This window comes from Crinia signifera, chromosome 1 (assembly GCF_055691185.1).
Source record: "Crinia signifera chromosome 1, ASM5569118v1, whole genome shotgun sequence".
In the NCBI taxonomy this organism is placed as follows: domain Eukaryota; kingdom Metazoa; phylum Chordata; class Amphibia; order Anura; family Myobatrachidae; genus Crinia; species Crinia signifera.
Window position 1 is genome coordinate 373,916,327 of NC_139217.1, and position 18,987 is coordinate 373,935,313.

Sequence of the window (18,987 nt, forward strand, 5' to 3'; positions counted from 1 at the left end):
GGACTACGTGAAAAGGAATTACCGGTAGGTATTAAATTCCTATATATTTTTTTTTGCAAAACATTTTTTATTTTAATTTACACGCATTTTGTAGCAGATATTTTGCACATCTCTCACAGAGCTGTTGGTACACAAAGGATTCATTTCTGTAATCAAAGAGATTATTTAATAGAAAGGAAGCAAGCAAACCTGGGCATTTTAAACCATAAAGCGAGCTGAAAATATATTTTCTTCCCAAGAGATTTCATTCACGTTGTCTTCTGCTTGCTCAAACTCTCATTCCTACCGAACAACACCTGAATACTCACAGCTTTATCCTGTAAGGTATTCCTCTCTGGACACCCGGTCAATAGCACCAAGCTGCTGTTGCTCTGCAATGTCTTTTGGAATACACTAAAAGCAGACGTGCCTGCTGCACTGTACATCAGCTCCAGACAACCTCCTCCTCTGTTGCTACTGTGGCCCATTGAATCAATATCGTGATGGCATTTCAAATAGGCTTGTCCCTTAAAAAAAATATATATATTCTCCCTTGATCCATTTCATATCTGACTATGGAACATCACAAACGCAGCAAAGCTCTGAACTCCAATAATTTGGGATCTGGGTAAAATGGAATATAAAGGAAGTGTCTAGTGTGGCATCCACTCCAAGTCCTGCAAATTGAAAATGGATCTTAACACCTTACCCCACTGTGCGGTGTAAAAGGGTCTTTTGAAAAATCCCGGGGGCAAGGCAACCCGGTAATCTGACCCCGGTTAAAAGAAGAATTAATCTCGGGTTAGACCTGGGTTGCTGTGCAGTTTGAAGGGGTAACCCGGGTCCTCCCCCCTCCCAGATGAGGTCAGCGATCCGGCTTCTTACAGATTCTTTGTGTGTATCTCCACCTCGCAAATGCTGGGTTGCTCCCCATGCTTACCAGGGTGTGACCCAGCATTTGATATGTGAAAGGGGTATATGTGGATGTATGGATGTGTTTTTTATAAAAGGTGGAGGAGACTTTTCTGCTCTAGGAGCTTAGTAAATTGCTTCATCTGGCATCATATTGCTACAGATGAGTGCACTGACAAAGTAAATTACATGTGACAAGGCATCTCCTTTCTCAAGACTATTTTTTTTGAGTCTTTATTTATTTCAAAAAAGATAACAGCATATACACCAGCAGAGCCATCACAACAATAGCCTCTACTTTATATAACATGTTAATATTTACGATTACCCTCATTCCCCCCCCCCCCCCCCCCCACACACACACACACACACACACACACACACACACACACACACACAACACACATTCTTTGGCCCAATCCCCAAATCAGAAGGATGAAAAAGAAAAAAATAATCCTTTCTCAAGACTTAACTTGTTTGTCTCTGGCCCTTGGTTATTGCTTTCCTGTGACTTGATTTCCCCCTATTTTCTATGCATTTAGCAACATCCAGCTACTTAGAAGATAAAATAGACAATGAAAAAGATGTTCACAATAAAATGTTCATTATTAAAAGGTGTAATGTGAAATAATTACACACACAGAGCACTAGATCAGTCTTTTCTCCAAGAATGCACTCTAGACGCTTTACTGTACATACCGCCCACGTCTGCCACAACACGTCAGAGACAATCCCTTACTCCATTCACCATACAGAGCCTGGCGCATCACACGAAAACGACTCCGTTTGCCACTCACAGTATCCCTTCATACACCACTGATCCATAACCACGATTTTCAAGATGGGAACCCGGACCCTATATTCTTTACCTGGCATCTACAGGGACTTAGGTCGATATTCCAGTTTCTGGGCGAAGATTATACCACTCCTCTTACCCTTGCACAACTGAAAGAAAACTTTCCTCAGATACAATTCCCCCTGTTTGCCTACTTTCAGGTCAGAAGCTATATAACAAAAAGTTTACAAAAACTATATTAAGGAGGAACAGACAGAGCGTTTGACCTGATGATAGTTTAAAGAAAAGGAGCACCAATACCCACCTCAGCATTGCATAACCATATTCGCCCCACTTTGGACCTTTCCAAGGTCAAAAAAGGACTGACACACTGGAACGAGGCTTTTCCTGATATACCAATAGATACCATCATAAAAGCCACAATTTCTTTAAACAAATTACTTACCTCATCATCTTATGCGGAGATGCATTTCAAAATCCTACATTGGGCTTATTACACACCTAAACACCGCTTTTTGATGGGAATATCGGATGACTCCAATTGCTTTAAATGCCTGTCCCCAGAAGCTGACATCTACCACTGCTTGTGGGCATGTCCCACAGTGCAAGCCTTTTGGCATGATGTACAGCAGTATATCAACCACACATTAAAAATATCTTTTAACATAACTCCCTCCTGGGCGTTATGGAATATCCATGATGCGGATACACCCTCATCTCTCCCCAGGGGTACTAGGTGCCTGTTAGCAAAAATTGCGGCAACCACTAAAAAAAACATCCTCTCTCAATGGATTCATTCTAATCCTATATCATTGCAATTTATGCTCCCAAGACTAATATTCCTCTTCCAGATGGACTGGATTGAATGCCTATTAGACACGGAAACCGGGGCCAAAATTTTTTTTGCCACCTGGTTATTGTACATAGTATCCCTCACGGCACAGGAAAAGAACAACATTAGACAGGCGGTGACTCTCACAACGTGGTATAATATGGCCACCCTGGAAAGGGGACAACCTCCCTTTTGATCTAACATTGGATGTTTCATATATTTTTGTGATAGCCAAACTATTGCTACAGAAAGTTATGCTTTGCTTCTTTTAAACAAAGGAAGCCTGTCTGCCCATGGTCGAAATGTCATAACATGTGCCTTTTTTGTATATAACCTTTTCTTGCTACTTTCGTTAAGTTGAAAACTGATTTGTCATTTACTGTTACTATCGTTGTACCATATATGACTTGATTCTCTTTAATAAAAATATATATATTAAAAAAAAAGGTGTAATGTGTTTAGTCTGGAATATTTGACTATTATGAAGGAAGTGAGGCGGTTTTGTACAGGTACTAAATGCAATCATATTGATTGTCACCACTCTGTACCAGCCTATGAGCTGTTGTTTGCTTATAGAGGCTAACAATAAAGAGTGATCAGGTATAATTGGCAATGAAAATTTTCTAGGAACTCCAACTTTACAATGGTGCATGTTTGCTCTACTTAGGCTGGAACCATTCTCCCAACTTGTTAACTGCTCACTCTCTCTCTCTGTCATTGTTTCTTTATTTTATGCCCTTATTCTCACACTCTCTCTTTATTTTCTTTTTTTCTGCATCTTTTCTGAACATTGCACTGGTTCCAGTACAGTATATGTTCTATTGGGAAAGTTTCTTAATTTTACAATTTCATTGTACATTTACCCAAATTTTATATTCGTAAAGATTTTACAGTGTAGCGTAATTTTTTCTTTTTCTTTTAGGCTTTGGCACAGCATGTTGGAAAAAGCAATGAACAAACATATAATAAGCTGCTTATAGAAAAGGATGCTTCAGATGAAGGTTGGTGATATTTTCTATAAATTAAAAAAAGTTTTTGTTGCAAATAATGCTTTTGTTTAATTATCACTGGTAGTGTGCTATCTTGGTTAAATATGACAGGATGGACCTAATCGGCTAATCATTTCTTTGCATGGTGTTGATTTTGGATACTGGGTTCCACAAAGGGGCATATTAAATGGAAAAGGGCAAGCTATGACGGTAGCTTGTCATCATAGCTCGCGGGCTAGTATTTAACTCAACCCCCCCCTCACTCGTCGTTTCCCCCACGCTGGTTCTTTTCAGTGTGGTGGAAACCGTGAGTTCAGCTGTCAAAGCGGCGATATATGCCACAGGCTTGCAGCATTTATGGAGAACCTCCCTGTTCTGGGGAATCCTCGCTGTCCTCTGTCAGTGAAGATTTGCCCAGAGCATAGAATACGGCGAGGGGGTTAGACGGCGAGGATGGCTTGTTTTCGGAAATCCCAGTCTAAAACAAACCATCTACTCCATAAAAAACCCCTTGTTGGCTGCTTTGAATACACCCCATAGTCGATAGATATTACATTAAGTCCCAAACACACTAGACGATATGAATGATGTTCAATATCTTCAGTGTTCTCTCTTAACTCCCAGGCAAACAATATTGAGCAATAAACACTGAATGATATCGGTAAACGATATCGCTCCGTGGTGTCACCAGGACCCATTGAAGGTTGTTGGTTATATAGTCAAAATTACCCCCAGGTTCACCAAATGGGAGGGGGCGTGAATGGTTAACAATATTGAGTGTACACACTAGATGATATTGTAAAAGATATCTCTCAGGAGGCCCTTTCTTTAGAGTTATGGAAAATATTGGAGAGAGTAGTGTTTATTGCTCATATTTAGTTTTTACGAAGGACTGTTGTACATATGTGAATGTAATGAACACCCAGGAGAATATAACCAATTTTGCACTTTATATAGAACCAAATCCTGCCTCCTTCTGTAGTAATAATTTCGGTACTTGGTTCCTAGCACGGCGCCCCCATTTTGATCGAAGTGCATCTTATGCAATTGCATCGCATGCAATATAGCGGCATGCAATGCGATTTTTAATTGTACAAGCACCCTGATGGGTGCTTACAATGTTAAATGCACCCCCATTGTCAACGCCACCCCCACTATCAACGCCAACCCGAAGCATGGCGAGCGGAGCGGCGGTACGCGTCCTCCGACCGCTTCATACCCCACTATCCACGTCGGCATGGAGTTGATATTAGATAGTGTGGCGAGTGCAGCGAGGCGAACGGACATGGATTACTTTACATGTATTCCGCGGGGCTCGCCACGCTTCGGGCACGGTGGCTTGCTGCGCTCGCCACACTATCTGGTGTGGATTGAGCATTTCGGCCTGTCTGGGTGAGGGCTTGGATTGCTCTGTTCCTACCAGTCAATGGTACATTTGCTTTGAAAATAGAGCTAAGCATTGAAAGCGAGTATAACATTTAAAATGTGGATTTAAAGAGTAACGTTTAATTCCTAACCTGGTTCATCTTTGCATCAGGATCCCTATAATCACAAGCATAGACATAAACACCTCACAATACACTATACTTTTTAGATTAATACACATTTTTTTCTTGCATTGTAAGGGGGGATACAGACATTGTGGTTTAGTGGGCATGAAACTCCACCCCTTTCCATTTACGCTCCATTTTAGGAAAATGGTGACCACAGACGCAGAGTGCTTTTTTAGCACCACATGAACCACACACCGCCGGTGTAATACATGGGGGACAAGGAGTGGGGCAGCTCATGTAATGTTCAGTGGCTGATGATATTGTCATATTGAGCTGATATATATATTATGGGGGGTATTCAATCTAGGATCACGGCTGTCGATCCCTGCCGACAGCCGTGATCCTGGCCCGTTTGCGGTCAGCCCGACAGCTGAACAACAGGCGGGATTCAATGTCCCGCCTGCCGATCGGCACAAAACGGCCGTGGATTGTCGATCTGCGGCCGGGATCGCGACAATCCACTGCCGTTATCGGCAGAACCTCACAATACACTATACTTTTTAGATTAATACACATTTTTTTCTTGCATTGTAAGGGGGGATACAGACATTGTGGTTTAGTGGGCATGAAACTCCACCCCTTTCCATTTACGCTCCATTTTAGGAAAATGGTGACCACAGACGCAGAGTGCTTTTTTAGCACCACATGAACCACACACCGCCGGTGTAATACATGGGGGACAAGGAGTGGGGCAGCTCATGTAATGTTCAGTGGCTGATGATATTGTCATATTGAGCTGATATATATATTATGGGGGGTATTCAATCTAGGATCACGGCTGTCGATCCCTGCCGACAGCCGTGATCCTGGCCCGTTTGCGGTCAGCCCGACAGCTGAACAACAGGCGGGATTCAATGTCCCGCCTGCCGATCGGCACAAAACGGCCGTGGATTGTCGATCTGCGGCCGGGATCGCGACAATCCACTGCCGTTATCGGCAGAACAGGCCCGACAACTTCTAAAGTCGGGCCCGTTCTGCCGTGATCCCGCTTCAATGCTGTCGCTAAAGACAGCATTGAATAGAGAGCCGCCGCTATTTCCCCCGTCGGAAATAGCGGTGACACATTGAATACCCCCCTATGTCTGATATATTGTTAACGATATCCGTATTTTGTATATCGTTAACAATATATCACCCCATGTGTACTCCGCTTTTAGTCTGTTGTACGATTGACCAGCTTTCAGTCAACTAGTTGGTTGATTTTAATGAAAGTCTGGTAATATATGGGCACAAATGACAATCAGCAATTAGCTCCCAAAACCCCCCAAAATGGACAAAAGCTTATTCAAGATGTTTATATCATAACTATAACTTTATACTTTAAGTTGCTTTTATGTTGTTTATGCTATTAATTACTAGTTGTGATTAAATGAAAAGTGGCATATTATATGAAAAGTGTCCAACTGTGACATTTTGCAGCATCTATGAGCAAGCAGTTCTCCATACTCTTTTAAGGGGTAATTTGGTACACCAAGTTTTCTCTTGCAACACAACATAGTGTAGCAGAAGTCGAAGTGCCTACCATTTACTACAAATGCAAGTGCCTACCATTTACTACAAATGCCTGACTGTTATCCAGCATAGCTAGCTATGAGCGCATAGTACACACATAAATGCCTGCCTTGACCAACATAGATATTCTTGTCTGTCATGATGACCATATAACCAGTTTTTGTAAAGTACATGAATACATAAGAATTAAATGATCATCTTGTCATGCTAAATGTTTTTTCACAAAATCATGTTTCTATGGTATATTATATAGTACGGTACTTTACGCTTCATATATTTGATTTCTGGAATGCCCTTGTCTTAGTGATACATTTACTTTGGTAAACAACATAAACGATACAGCCAGAAAATGCATCTTGAAGTATAGTAACTCGTAAAACATTAGTACCTACAGTACTATCAAGAGGTTTACATTTAACAAATGTATTGTTTCCTTTAGGTGTTTACCATATGTTCCTTTTGACAAATGGCGGACTTCACTGTATCATGTATTTTCTTCTTGCAAGGATAAATGATGGTATGGGTGAATATACTTAGCCTTTTTTATTTAACTTAAGCATTCTCTGCTAACAAATCAAGTGTAACTCTTATAAGCTAGTTTCATTCTATGTTTCAAATGGTTGTATTTTCCTGTTGAGCTTCTTGTATTGATGGTGGTGGTGGGGGGGGGGGGTTGGGGTAAAAACACACTCGGCCACAACGGAGTCCTCTAATACAGCAGTTCCCAACCTTTTTTTCTCTCCCGTACCCCTTGATTAGGCTTTTTATTTGAGTACTCCCTCCTCTCAATTCAAAATATCCACAGTACTTACGAGCGAAAGTGAGTGGTATGCGTATACTTATGCATATCTTTCTCCCTTGAGGGGTAGTATGTGGTCAGGAACCGGTTCCCTCTGTGTCTGGCCACCGGCTGTGTACTGTCTCCTGCTGCTGCTTCCTCCACCTTTGTTAGCACGTGGCAGATGATCACAGATGTCTGAGGGCAGCATGGGTAGCTCCCCATGGATTGCTGGTAAAATCACGGGGAAACGCAGCAGACTGAACCGAAAGGACGAAACATGGTTCATCTCCATGGCAATGGGAAATTTCTTCCACCATTGGGAGACCTCTCCCGCCATTACCAATATTATTTTCAAGTACCCCCAACTGGTCTGCAGAGTACCCCAGGTTGGGAACCACTTCTCTAATATGATGTGCTGCATGAATTTCATAATGATTTAAAGAAATAAGTAGGCATGGTTTACAAGAAAAGTTAGTGTCTGGGTATAAACAATATTAACTAGGAAAAGCAAGTGTAAGGCTGGTTAACTGGGTGGGGGGGTTCTGTTTTTCTAAATAGCAGTTCTGATCAAATGAGTACCAGACACTGGAGGCATTTGATCAGAACTGCTATTACTGGTTTGCCTCTAATTTCTTGTACTGTCCAAATTTTACGCTTATTTCTAAATTCTGTATCCTTATTAATACAAGGAATCAAACTAAAAGAGGATTACTAATCAACTGAAAATTCCCAACCCTATAGCTGATTGGAGTCTGTTCCCCAGATGAAGTAATTTATGAAACGCGTCAGTTTTCCACCTTGAAAGGACAAATCAATAGACATTGGACACTAGATGTTTTAATAAATTTTATAAAAGTTGTCCCACTGTGAAATTTGATTATAAAGGTGTTGGGTTGGCTAATCTTCAAGCGCACTCTAATTTTCTCCTATCTATCTATCTATCTATCTATCTATCTATCTATCTATCTATCTATCTATCTATCTATCTATGTCTTTTGCTTTTGGTAATTTACATTTTTAATGACTTTACTCATTGCATTTTTCCAGCAATTGAGAATATGGACATCAGTTCTGCAAAAGAGGTGAAGACTTTTGTAATATTCCTTAAAAAATTTTTAGTTTCAGCTACTGTATATTCTTGAGTAATATTCTGTTTTTTTGGCAGTTGGAAGGAAGGATTCAGACCTACTTTATTTCAACTGAAGAATATCATACAAATGGTTGTTTGAACTTGGTGATCGGTGATCTGACAAGTGATATACATATGATTATTGGGGTGAGCAAGTGTTTTTTTCAATTAAATGAAATAATCCATATAAAACAGGGAGAATCCATTTATTTTGCATAGTTAAAACATTTTTATTATTATTTGCAAGTTTCCCAGTTGTGATGTCAGTAATTGGCAGCATCTGCAGCAAAACCACCCTTACTCGCAGTCCAATGCACAGATATATTTGGTGCACACCCAATGACGTGCCCATGATATATTGGCTATACCTTTTTAAGCTTTAAGAATTCTTTGGGGTATAATAAATTGCAAAATATAACAAAAGAAGATCGTAGTAGTATAAAAAGTTGCACTGGGACTCGGGCCATTTTTATTAAAAGTTTATCACTTTATTAGTATGCATTAAGATCTCATAATTTTAAAAAATGTGAAATATAAAATAAAGGGTTGTGAAAATATGAAATTCTATTTCTTCTTCAGAGTTGCTGGTCCCACAGGGTTAACATCAGGGTTGTAGGTGGATCCAGAGGACCGGGCACCAATTCTTCAAAGCTTAAGGCTTCCCAGCATGCCTGGCTCCTCTGCCCTATAACCCCGCCTCCATGCTAGGCCAGTCAGTTTTTTATTGGTGCCTGCTAGAAGCAGGTGCACCCTTGTTTTTTTTTCCCTGGGATTGCCTTGTGCAATCCCATGCTTTTTTCTATTTTTTACTTTTAGGTTTTCTTTTTTTACACTGAGCAGTTAGCGCTGGTAGTCACTACAACTCTGTTTTCTGCTGTTTGGAATCCTGTAAATTGCTTGATTTGAGATAATCTTCATCTTTCTTTTAATAGTTTTTTTTTCAGTTCTGTACTACCAATGTTATGCTCACTGGTTGGTAGATGTTTGCATCTTCCTTTCTTCCACTTTTGTGCTGTGGTACCATGTTTGTATTTTTTAGTCTTCTTGAATTACTCCTGTTGTAAGCGACTGCTTGAATAATTATTTTAATGGTATTACCAGTACACCACCTTGGAAATACAGCCTGTAAAATGACAGGAGCGGAGTGGTTAGTACTTTACTCCAAACATTGCAACACATTCCCCCTGCTATAGGGCATTCTGTTAATAGATTGACAGTGTCTAGATTGACAGTCAGTGATTGATATAGAAAAAAAGGTTGACATGAGTTTTTGTGGGGTGTTTTCTCTTTTTTTTTTTTTATGAACAAATTTTTGTAATATACCATCCACGTGGCTCCGATTGTGAATGGTAAAGTGTGGAGTGGCAGCGTAACAAGGCACCTGGCCTGAAGCGATGGTACACTAATTGGGGGTCCACGTGATGAAAAACAAATTGACACCACAAAAAACATGACAAACTCATGTAGACCTTTTTCATATGATGACCATTTCCATGCTTATGGGGACTCTTTGTCTATGTGGACCTTGTGCTTGTTGACCATTTGCTGTCATCCTATTTGTCTACCTAGACCAGTGGTAGCCAACTCCAGTCCTGGAGAGCTACCAACAGGTCACATTTTTCAGACAATCTAGCTGCTGCAAAGGTGCACTCAGTACTCACAAACACATTGTAAATGATCCACAGGTGGAGGTAAATACTTCACTTGCGATTCTGTGAGGAGATCTGGAAAACATAAACTGTTGGTAGCTCTCGAAGACTGGAGATGGCTACCCCAGACCTAGACACTGTATCATTTAGTCCCCCCACCCCTATTTCTGAGGGGGGAAATACGAGTGGGCGCTTATTCAATGCTGTCTTGCCCAACAGCATTGAAGAGACAGAACGACCCCAACTTTAAAAGCTGTTGTGCCCGGTTTGTCGATAACGGCCTTGAATTGTGGTGATCACTGCCAAATTGCAAAAATCCACGGCCGTTTACCTGGACATGCCCCCTTTTCGCTGATCGCCAGGTGAGACATTAAATTCCGCCTGGCGATATGTGGTCGAGCAAAATGGAAATGGGCCAGGCTCACTGCTGTCGGGACGGATCGACAGTCGTGACCTGGGATTGAATCTATGCCTGCTATTGTGCGGAATCATGACCTCTTCTCCTCTACACCTCAGCCATGCTCCTTAACCCGTTAGCATCTATTACCTATCCATGTATTTTCAAATAGCCCTGATTGGTGTGCCACAGACATTGTGATTTAGCTGCACAATGCCACTTATATATGTGTTTTAATGGGCTATAGTAATTCTAAATATTGGCCCTTATTCAGATCTGATCACAGTACAAATTTGTTCTCAAATTGGGCAAAACCATGTGTACAGCAGGTGGGGCAGATGTACTATGTATAGAGAGTGTTAGATTTGTGTTTTCTGTGTAGAAAATTAATTGGTTCATTGCTATGTAAATGTGTACAGCGTGTAGGAATAGTGTGGCAGCTTAGCAAATCCTATATGTATCTGAATGTACATTCATGCATGTATCTGAATGCTGGGATACCCCCCCCCCCTTTTTTTTTTTTAAGTGAGATCTGAATATGTCACAATGATCATAAGACAATTACTTCTATGAGGGCAAGTATGCAGACAATGAACCTACCTTATTTTCCACTTTTTATTTTTCCATGTGTCTCTGGGCTCACCCTCAGTAATTACTGCTGTGAGGATCTGAGGAGAAGGCCTCGCCATTATGGTATTTGGTGTGTTTGCTAATTTACTGTCTATAGATTATAGCAGTGCTATAGATATTTGGCATTCACTCTTGGCACGCAAGGTATTAAAAGTGTATTAAATTTATTTTCTAATCTTTTTTCGGTACTTGTTTAGTTTCACGGCGACCGATCCGATGCGATTTTTTTTTACCTGTTCATAACCCCACTATCCACTACGCATGGAGTTGAAATTCCTTAATCCTTAAAACTTCTAGTCCTAAAGAAGGCCCACAGCAAATTAAGGATAACGGTGTTCTGAAGTATTCCCCTAAGAGAAACTGGGAAGTAATATTTTATTTGATCACTGTTGCTTTACATCTGACAACAATTTATCTATCAAAGTGTAAAATCTCCCATTTACTGTCCCAAAAACTGCTCTTAATAGCTATAGACTTGTAAGCTTGCGAGCAGGGCCTTCCTACCTCTATGTTGGTTTGTTTATACCGAGTTTGTTTAATCGCTGTTGCTTCCAAATGTAAAACGCAACGGAATATGCTGCGCTGTATAAGAAACTGTAAATAAATAATAAATAGCTAGATCTTATATTGGCTTGTACTGTGCTTCTGCTTCCCAGGGAAGAGGTGACTATGTTCTCTCAAAGTGGCAGATGGATCCTGTAAAAAAGCATATTGCTGTTCAAAATCTTGCTGATTCCAGTCTGATTCAAGGTAAGTTAGAAATATTACATCAAATGGTACTTGTTTCCTAGCACGGCCACAACGATCATAATCGCGGTCATCGGGGGTAAAATCGGGGCCATCGCGGCCGCTAAAAAATCGGGTGCGATGGGCCAGACGCGATGCCCGCGATTTCCCCATAGAGAACAATGTTAAATGGCTCAATTTACCCGCAATGACCACGATTTCCCATAGGAAACAATGTGAAATGGCTCAATTTACCCAAATTATCATAGGGAACAATGGTAAATGGGCCAAAAACACCCCTTAACATAAAAATGTCCCCCCAAAAGTACTATACGCCACCCCGCGATCAACGTGAACCCGAAGCGTGGCGAGCGCAGGCGGTACGCGTCCTCCGACCTTTTCATGCCCTACTATCCACGTCGGCGTGGAGTTGAGAATAAAATAGTGTGGCGAGCGCAGCGAGCGGACGCGGATACCTTCACAGTTATACGCTTCCCCTCGCGGGCTTCCCAGGTGTCCATGGCGACGCGGACACCTGGGAAGCCCGCGAAGCGACGCGTTTACCTGTGAAGGTATCCGCGTCCCCTCGCGGGGCTCGCTGCGCTCGCCACGCTTCGGGCTCGATGGCTCGCTGCGCTCGCCACACTATTCTATTCTCAACTCCACGCCGACGTGGATAGTAGGGCATGAAAAGGTCGGAGGACGCGTACCGCCGCCCCTCGCGGGCTCGCTGCGCTCGCCACGCTTCGGGTTCACGTTGATGGCGGGGTGGCGTCAACTACTTTTGGGGGGACATTCCACTGCTCTGTGGGTTTTTTTGGGGTTTCTGGCCCATTTACCATTCTTCCCTATGCTGATTTGGGTAAATTGATCCATTTAACATTGTTTCCTATGGGAAATCGTGGTCATCGCGGGTAAATTGAGGCATTTAACATTGTTCCCTATGGGGAAATCGTTGGCATCGCGTCTGGACCATTTAAGCATTTTTAAGTGCACACGACGCGACCGACCCGATTTTTCACTGTTTTCAATGCATTTCAATGGAAAAATCGGGGGCATCGCGTCGGTCGCGTCGCAGGCCACTAAAAATTACCCCCGATGGCCGCGATTGTGGCCGTGCTAGGAAACAAGTACCCATCAAATCCCATGTTGCAGGTTTACCTCCACTTATGGGTGTCTTTGCTGAAGCACAAATCCTTTTTTTATTTTTTATTTTAATTAAAGCACTGCATTGCAAATGAACATTAACATGTGTTTGTACAGTACAAGAAGATATTTTGATTGGAAGGCAGTGAGAACAGTGATGTGTAAATATACAGTATACAGTGAAAATCTGTTATGCTTGTTATCAATTTCTGCTGTAAATATACAATTACAATAAAATGAAGTTAAATAAAGCACATCGTGGACAACAAAGCAAGAATATTTGATGTGTTCTTTTTAATAGATCAATCTGTTATACAGAGCTGGTAAAACACACCTCTTTAGGTATTTGTGGTTTCGATAGGCATTCGATATTAGTATCCATGTTCTATTTTTTTTCTTCTTTCTAAGGAGCAAAAAAACTTCAGATTCTGGACAATTTGTTATTTATTCTGGATGAAGATGTAAGTATTTTTTGTTGTTGTTGTTGTATAATGTTTATAATGCAACATGCAAAAGTGTATTTTCCTACTATTCTTCAAATGAACAAAACCATGTGTACTGCAGATGGGGCGTGTGCAGAGAGGGTTAGATTTGGGCGGGATGTGTTCAAACTGAAATCTAAATTGCAATGTAAAAATAAAGCAGCCAATATTTACCCTGCACAGAAACAAAACAAAGCACCCAAATCTAACTCACATGTTACAGTTGCCCCACCTGCAGTTCACATGGTTTTTCTTTTTTTATAATATTTTATTAATTTTCTTTAGTATGAAATATAAAAACATGCATACATGTATATAGCAATACATAACAAACATGTATACATATATATAGCAATACATATCAAAAACACAAAAATATAACAATACCTGGCAGTAATGCCTATCAATCCTTTAACGGCAATACCTAGTGCTTCAACTATGCTATCAGCGTCTTTTGCTGTGGCCTTCTTGTATATTCTATATCTTTCCCGCCTTTTATCCCCATATTTACTCCATAGACCTGTTTATTTATTTCTTTCTCTCTGCTTAAGTCTTATCTTTGTTCGTTTATTTAAAATGGGTGTCTTCCAAGGCGTACTGTTTCTTCATTATACCAAGAAGTTAATTTTATTGCCTGTCTTAGCGATTCTTTTGTTGTTGGAGAAATGTTTTTAATATACGGTGCCCAAATGGAAAAGAATCTTTCCGCCTTCCTTTCTTTATTTAAAGACATTTCAAGCCAGTCCATATGGAACAGGTGCGAGACCCGGGGTTCTAGCAAAGTTAGAGTTAAGGTATTATTTGACACCCACTGCGATAAGATTGTCTTCCGTGCTGCGGCGAAAATTTTTGCCAGGAATATTTTCTCTCCTTGGGTTATATTTCTTTCCCTTACTTGGGTATGTATATCCCACAGGGCCCATTCTGGAGTGAGCGCTACCCTGATCTCATATCTGTTCCATATGTAGTCGCCAATCGCCTGCTAAAACTTATTTACCTCTGGACACTGCCACATGCAATGCATTATGTCTGCATCAGCTACCTTACATTTAAAGCATGTTGAGTCTGATGTTAAACCCATTTGCCATCTTCTTTTCGGCGTATAATAGGCCCTATGCAGCAACTTATATTGCATCTCTGCATATGTGGCCGTGATTAACGTTTTATTTAATCGTACAAAAGCTTTTAAGATTGCTTGTGGTGTTATACCTGGTAAGTCTTCTGACCACCTCGTGAACCCCATATTCTCTCCCTCCACTAATATCTGTTTTTTAATATGTTGATATATCAATGATGTTGTAATCATTTTATTTTTATTCCCCATGCTCTTTATCATTTTATTTAGATTTTTCTCGGTTTCAATGACTGGTATTTTTCTTGTAATACTCTGGACATAACTTCTCAATTGGAAGTATACAAATCTAGGTATTGATATATCAACATATTTTTCGCATTACCCCTGGTATGGCAAGACCGCTGTACAATTTTCGTTCATAACATTGTGCAGGGTTCTCATTCCTGCCCGGTCATAGCTCCTGACAAGTCTGCTATCTTGTAGGGTTGGCATGCCTGTTTCAGTATTGTGCAGTAATGATTGGAACAATGTGTTATGCGAAGTCATTCCCAGCCCAGCATGGGCAAGCCTCCATGCTACACAGGTTGCCATCAGCATCGGATTATCTGCTACCTTTGCCGGGTATTTTGACGGCCTCATATGCAGCAAACTTGTCAGTGGTATTTCCGGGCAAGAAGCTTGTTCTATTGCCAAATTTACATAATGTTCTTTTGCGTGTATCCAATCTACCGCGTATCTAAAGTTCGCTGCCACTGTGTAACTCTTTATACATGGCAGATTAATACCTCCCAGTGAAGTTTGTTGGGTTAGTTTGTACATTGAGATTCGTGGCTTTTTTCCTTCCCATATAAATCTACTGATCTCTCTGTTTAGTAGTTGTATGTCAGGGTCTTTAATCAGCAGGGGTAGGGTTTGTATAACATATAGCAATCTAGGGAATGATATCATCTTAACCAGCTGGCATCTCCCTATATATGATAGCGGTAAAGACCGCCATGCCCGAAAGTCTGTTCCAATTTTTTTAATTACCGGTACATAATTTACCTGGTACAGTTCTGCTGGGTTTGCCGTTATGACTAGCCCTAGGTATGTAATATGATGATCTGCCCATAAAAATGGAAAATCATGTGTCCATCCTATTTTTGCCTCTCTATGCAATGCCAATGCCTTAGTTTTTGCTTTATTGACCATAAATCCTGATATATCCTCAAACTCCTTCAACGTCCTTAGAAGGCTAGGAAAGGCCTTCTGTGGGTTTGTAAAGTATAACAAAAGGTCATCAGCGTATGCTGATACCTTTAACTCTACGGCTCCGAATTGTATCCCCTTCCATTCCGTTTGGGAGTGGAAGATTCTAATAAGTGGGTCTATGGCGATGTTAAATAGTAGAGGGGATAATGGGCACCCCTGTCGGGTCCCCCGGGCCAGCTCAAATCTAGACGTATTCAGGCCGTTTATTGTCAAATGCGCTTTCGGCGAGGAATACAGGTTCCTGAACAAAGTGATAAATCCCACTCCCAGCCTTTGCGTATGAAATACCCTTAACAAATGTGCCCAGGATACTCGATCAAATGCCTTGTCGGCATCACAACTCACCAGCAGGGAGTTTCCCTTAGCTAGTGAGTGTGATTGTACCAATGCCGCTATCACTTGCCTGATGTTATGTATTGAAGATCTGCCCCTTAAAAATCCCGTCTGTGACGGGTGAATCAATTTCGGCAAAACCAGCTGTAATCTGTTAGCAATAATGGTTGTTAGGATTTTGAGGTCCTGATTTAATAATGAGATCGGTCTATACGATGTCACCAAATTTGGATCTTTTCCCATTTTTTTAATCACAATTATTCTTGCCACGTTGAACCCCATCGGGGGTGAACCACCCTTAATGATGTAGTTAAAAAAGGCAAGCATGTATGGCATCAATTCTGGTAGCGTCAATTTATAATATTCCGCACTTAGGCCGTCAGGCCCTGGTGATTTGCCTTTTGATAGTTTATTTATAACTTGTTTGAGTTCTACTTCTGTTATTGGGTCTATTAATGCCTCACTTTCTGATTTTGTTAATGTAGGGAGTTTGGCTCTTCTCAGGAAGTCCATCCCTAGCTTTGGTTGATCTTGGGGTGGTGCATACAGGTCCTTATAATAATTTAAGAAAGCGTCCGCTATTTCTTCCGTCCTTTTATTCTGTATCCCTCCCTCTGAGGTTATGTTTATGATACGGGTTGCTGGTCGGTGTCCTCTGGCCACCGATGCTAGCAATTTCCCAGCCTTATTACCCCATCTAAAATACCTATGCTTTTGAAGGTCTAGGTAGTATTGAGCTTTTTCCGTACATACAGTATCGTATAGTGCTTTTGTTTCCAAAAATACCTGGCGGGTCTCCCGAGTACCGCTGCTCAGCATTGCTGCATATGCTACTGATACCGCCGTACTCAGTTCTGCATATCGTTTCTGTATTATTTTTCGTTTTACTGCTACATAAGCCATAATACAGCCCCGCATGACAGGCTTAGAGGCCGCCCAAAATAAATTTATGTCGTCTATGTGCTGTATATTATCTTCCACATAATTTTGAAGGTGCTGCTTCAATGCTGCCCCAAACTCGGGGGAATCCGCCAGGTATGTAGGAAATCTCCAATTACGGGACTGGGCGATTGGAGCCTGCAGTGATAGCTTGAACCAAGTTGGTGCATGGTCTGAGATTAATATTGGTTCTATTTTAGACTGGATTACCCTTGTTAATAAAGTATTTTGTATTAGCCAAAAGTCTATTCGTGTTGATGTGTGATGTGGTTTTTCTAATTTGCAAATAAAGTGTGCTTTGAAATCAGGTCAGAATTAGGCCTTTGTCTCATTCCTGAGCTCCGATTAGTGGTAGTTAGGGGTACTGTATGTAGGAAGTTCAAATGGAAGCAGAACAGTAAAGAAGGTGATTGTTCTATAATGCACAATGCAGCTCTGTTTTTAAAAGAAATGGAAATAGGCAGCTGCATTTCCTTACTCCCCAGAGCTGGGTACCCACTAGACGAGGTGTGCCAAGCCTGACCTTACTACTGATAAAACCCAGCATGCAGCAAGTGCAAACACACTTGCAGATGCTGGATCCAACTGGGAGTAGCTAAATGAAATGCTGCATTCCTGAGAAGCCGCTAGGAACCTGCTGGAGCTCACATTGTGCTGTATATGTTGCTTTGATCCCCGGGATTGGATGACTTATTGTCTAGTGAAGTGGTTCTAAACCTTAGACCTCAAGTACCACCAACAGTTCACATTTTCTAGGTCACCTGGGAGGTGCACTCATTACTCACTGACACAATTTAAAAGATCACAGGTGGGGCTAATTATTTCACCATGCTCTGTTGGAGGTACATGAGGACCAAGGTTGGGAACCAACTGGTCTAGTGTATACCTAGATTTCAAAATCTTATATTGTATACCTAAGTTAAGGAGGCCACACACGCACCGATGCGGGCGGTGCGATGCTGTACGATGGGGTACGCGCTCCCGCGGCACTCCATCGTACAGTACAAAAAGTATGTGCTGCACATACTTTTTGTACTAGCTTTTTCTAGCATAGCATCGCATCGCACAAGGCATACGATGCGATGCTATGTGTGCTAATTAAGCCCACAACGCACGCCAGGATCGGTGCGTGTGTGGGCTCCATTAGATTGCAGTTGTTTTGTATTTTCAGGGATCTATGTGCCTTTTCAGGGAAAATGCAGGGAAAATTCTGACTGCTTTATTTTTACACTGATCTCACTTTTGAAGTAAAACCCCACCCAAATCAAATTCTCTCTGCACAAGTTACATCTGCCCCCCTGCAGTGCACATGGTTTTGTCAGAAGGAATGAACCAAAATAACCCCCTTATGCTGGGTACACACCAACAAGATCCTGCTCGTGAGCGGGTCATCACAAAAACGTACGACCTGCTCACGAGCTGAAGGAGCCGCCGACCGGCACAAAAAAAACCATGATGTGATTGCGATCTGATCGCAACCCGCACCCACTACAATGGTTGTTTCTGAGATCCTTCCTGCAGCAGGTAGGATCTCAGAAAAGACCTAACAACCCGCGGGGCCGCGCATTGGATTGGGATCGCATCAAAAGGGCAGCGAAATGGCCCAAAACATGGCCGATTTACATACAATCGGTCGAGATTGTATCTAAATTGGCTTGTTTTAGGCCATATCGTCCTGGTGTGTACCCCACATTAGTCCTATGGAGTTAGTAGGGTTAATCTCTAATTGTTGTGATGTTAATTCCAACCCAATTAGATGTTGTTTATTGTCCCAGCAGGATTAGTAGTTGTGCGATCTGTATAAGAAACTCTTGTTCTTCCAGTTTTGGGGGTGGATAGATAATTTCCATTAACACCTATTAACAGGTTTTAACAC

The 18,987-nt window shown here is 41.5% G+C and overlaps 1 protein-coding gene across 1 annotated transcript in view; it reads left to right on the forward strand.

The window, feature by feature from the left end:
* KNTC1 (kinetochore associated 1) overlaps nt 1-18,987 on the forward strand; it is a 227,099-nt gene that overhangs the window by 30,331 nt on the left and 177,781 nt on the right. The window contains exons 5-10 of the mRNA XM_083151336.1: nt 3,442-3,520; nt 7,013-7,090; nt 8,402-8,436; nt 8,520-8,630; nt 11,816-11,909; nt 13,440-13,492. Coding sequence (XP_083007462.1) covers nt 3,442-3,520; nt 7,013-7,090; nt 8,402-8,436; nt 8,520-8,630; nt 11,816-11,909; nt 13,440-13,492 — 450 coding nt within the window. The remainder of the gene's footprint in view (nt 1-3,441; nt 3,521-7,012; nt 7,091-8,401; nt 8,437-8,519; nt 8,631-11,815; nt 11,910-13,439; nt 13,493-18,987) is intronic.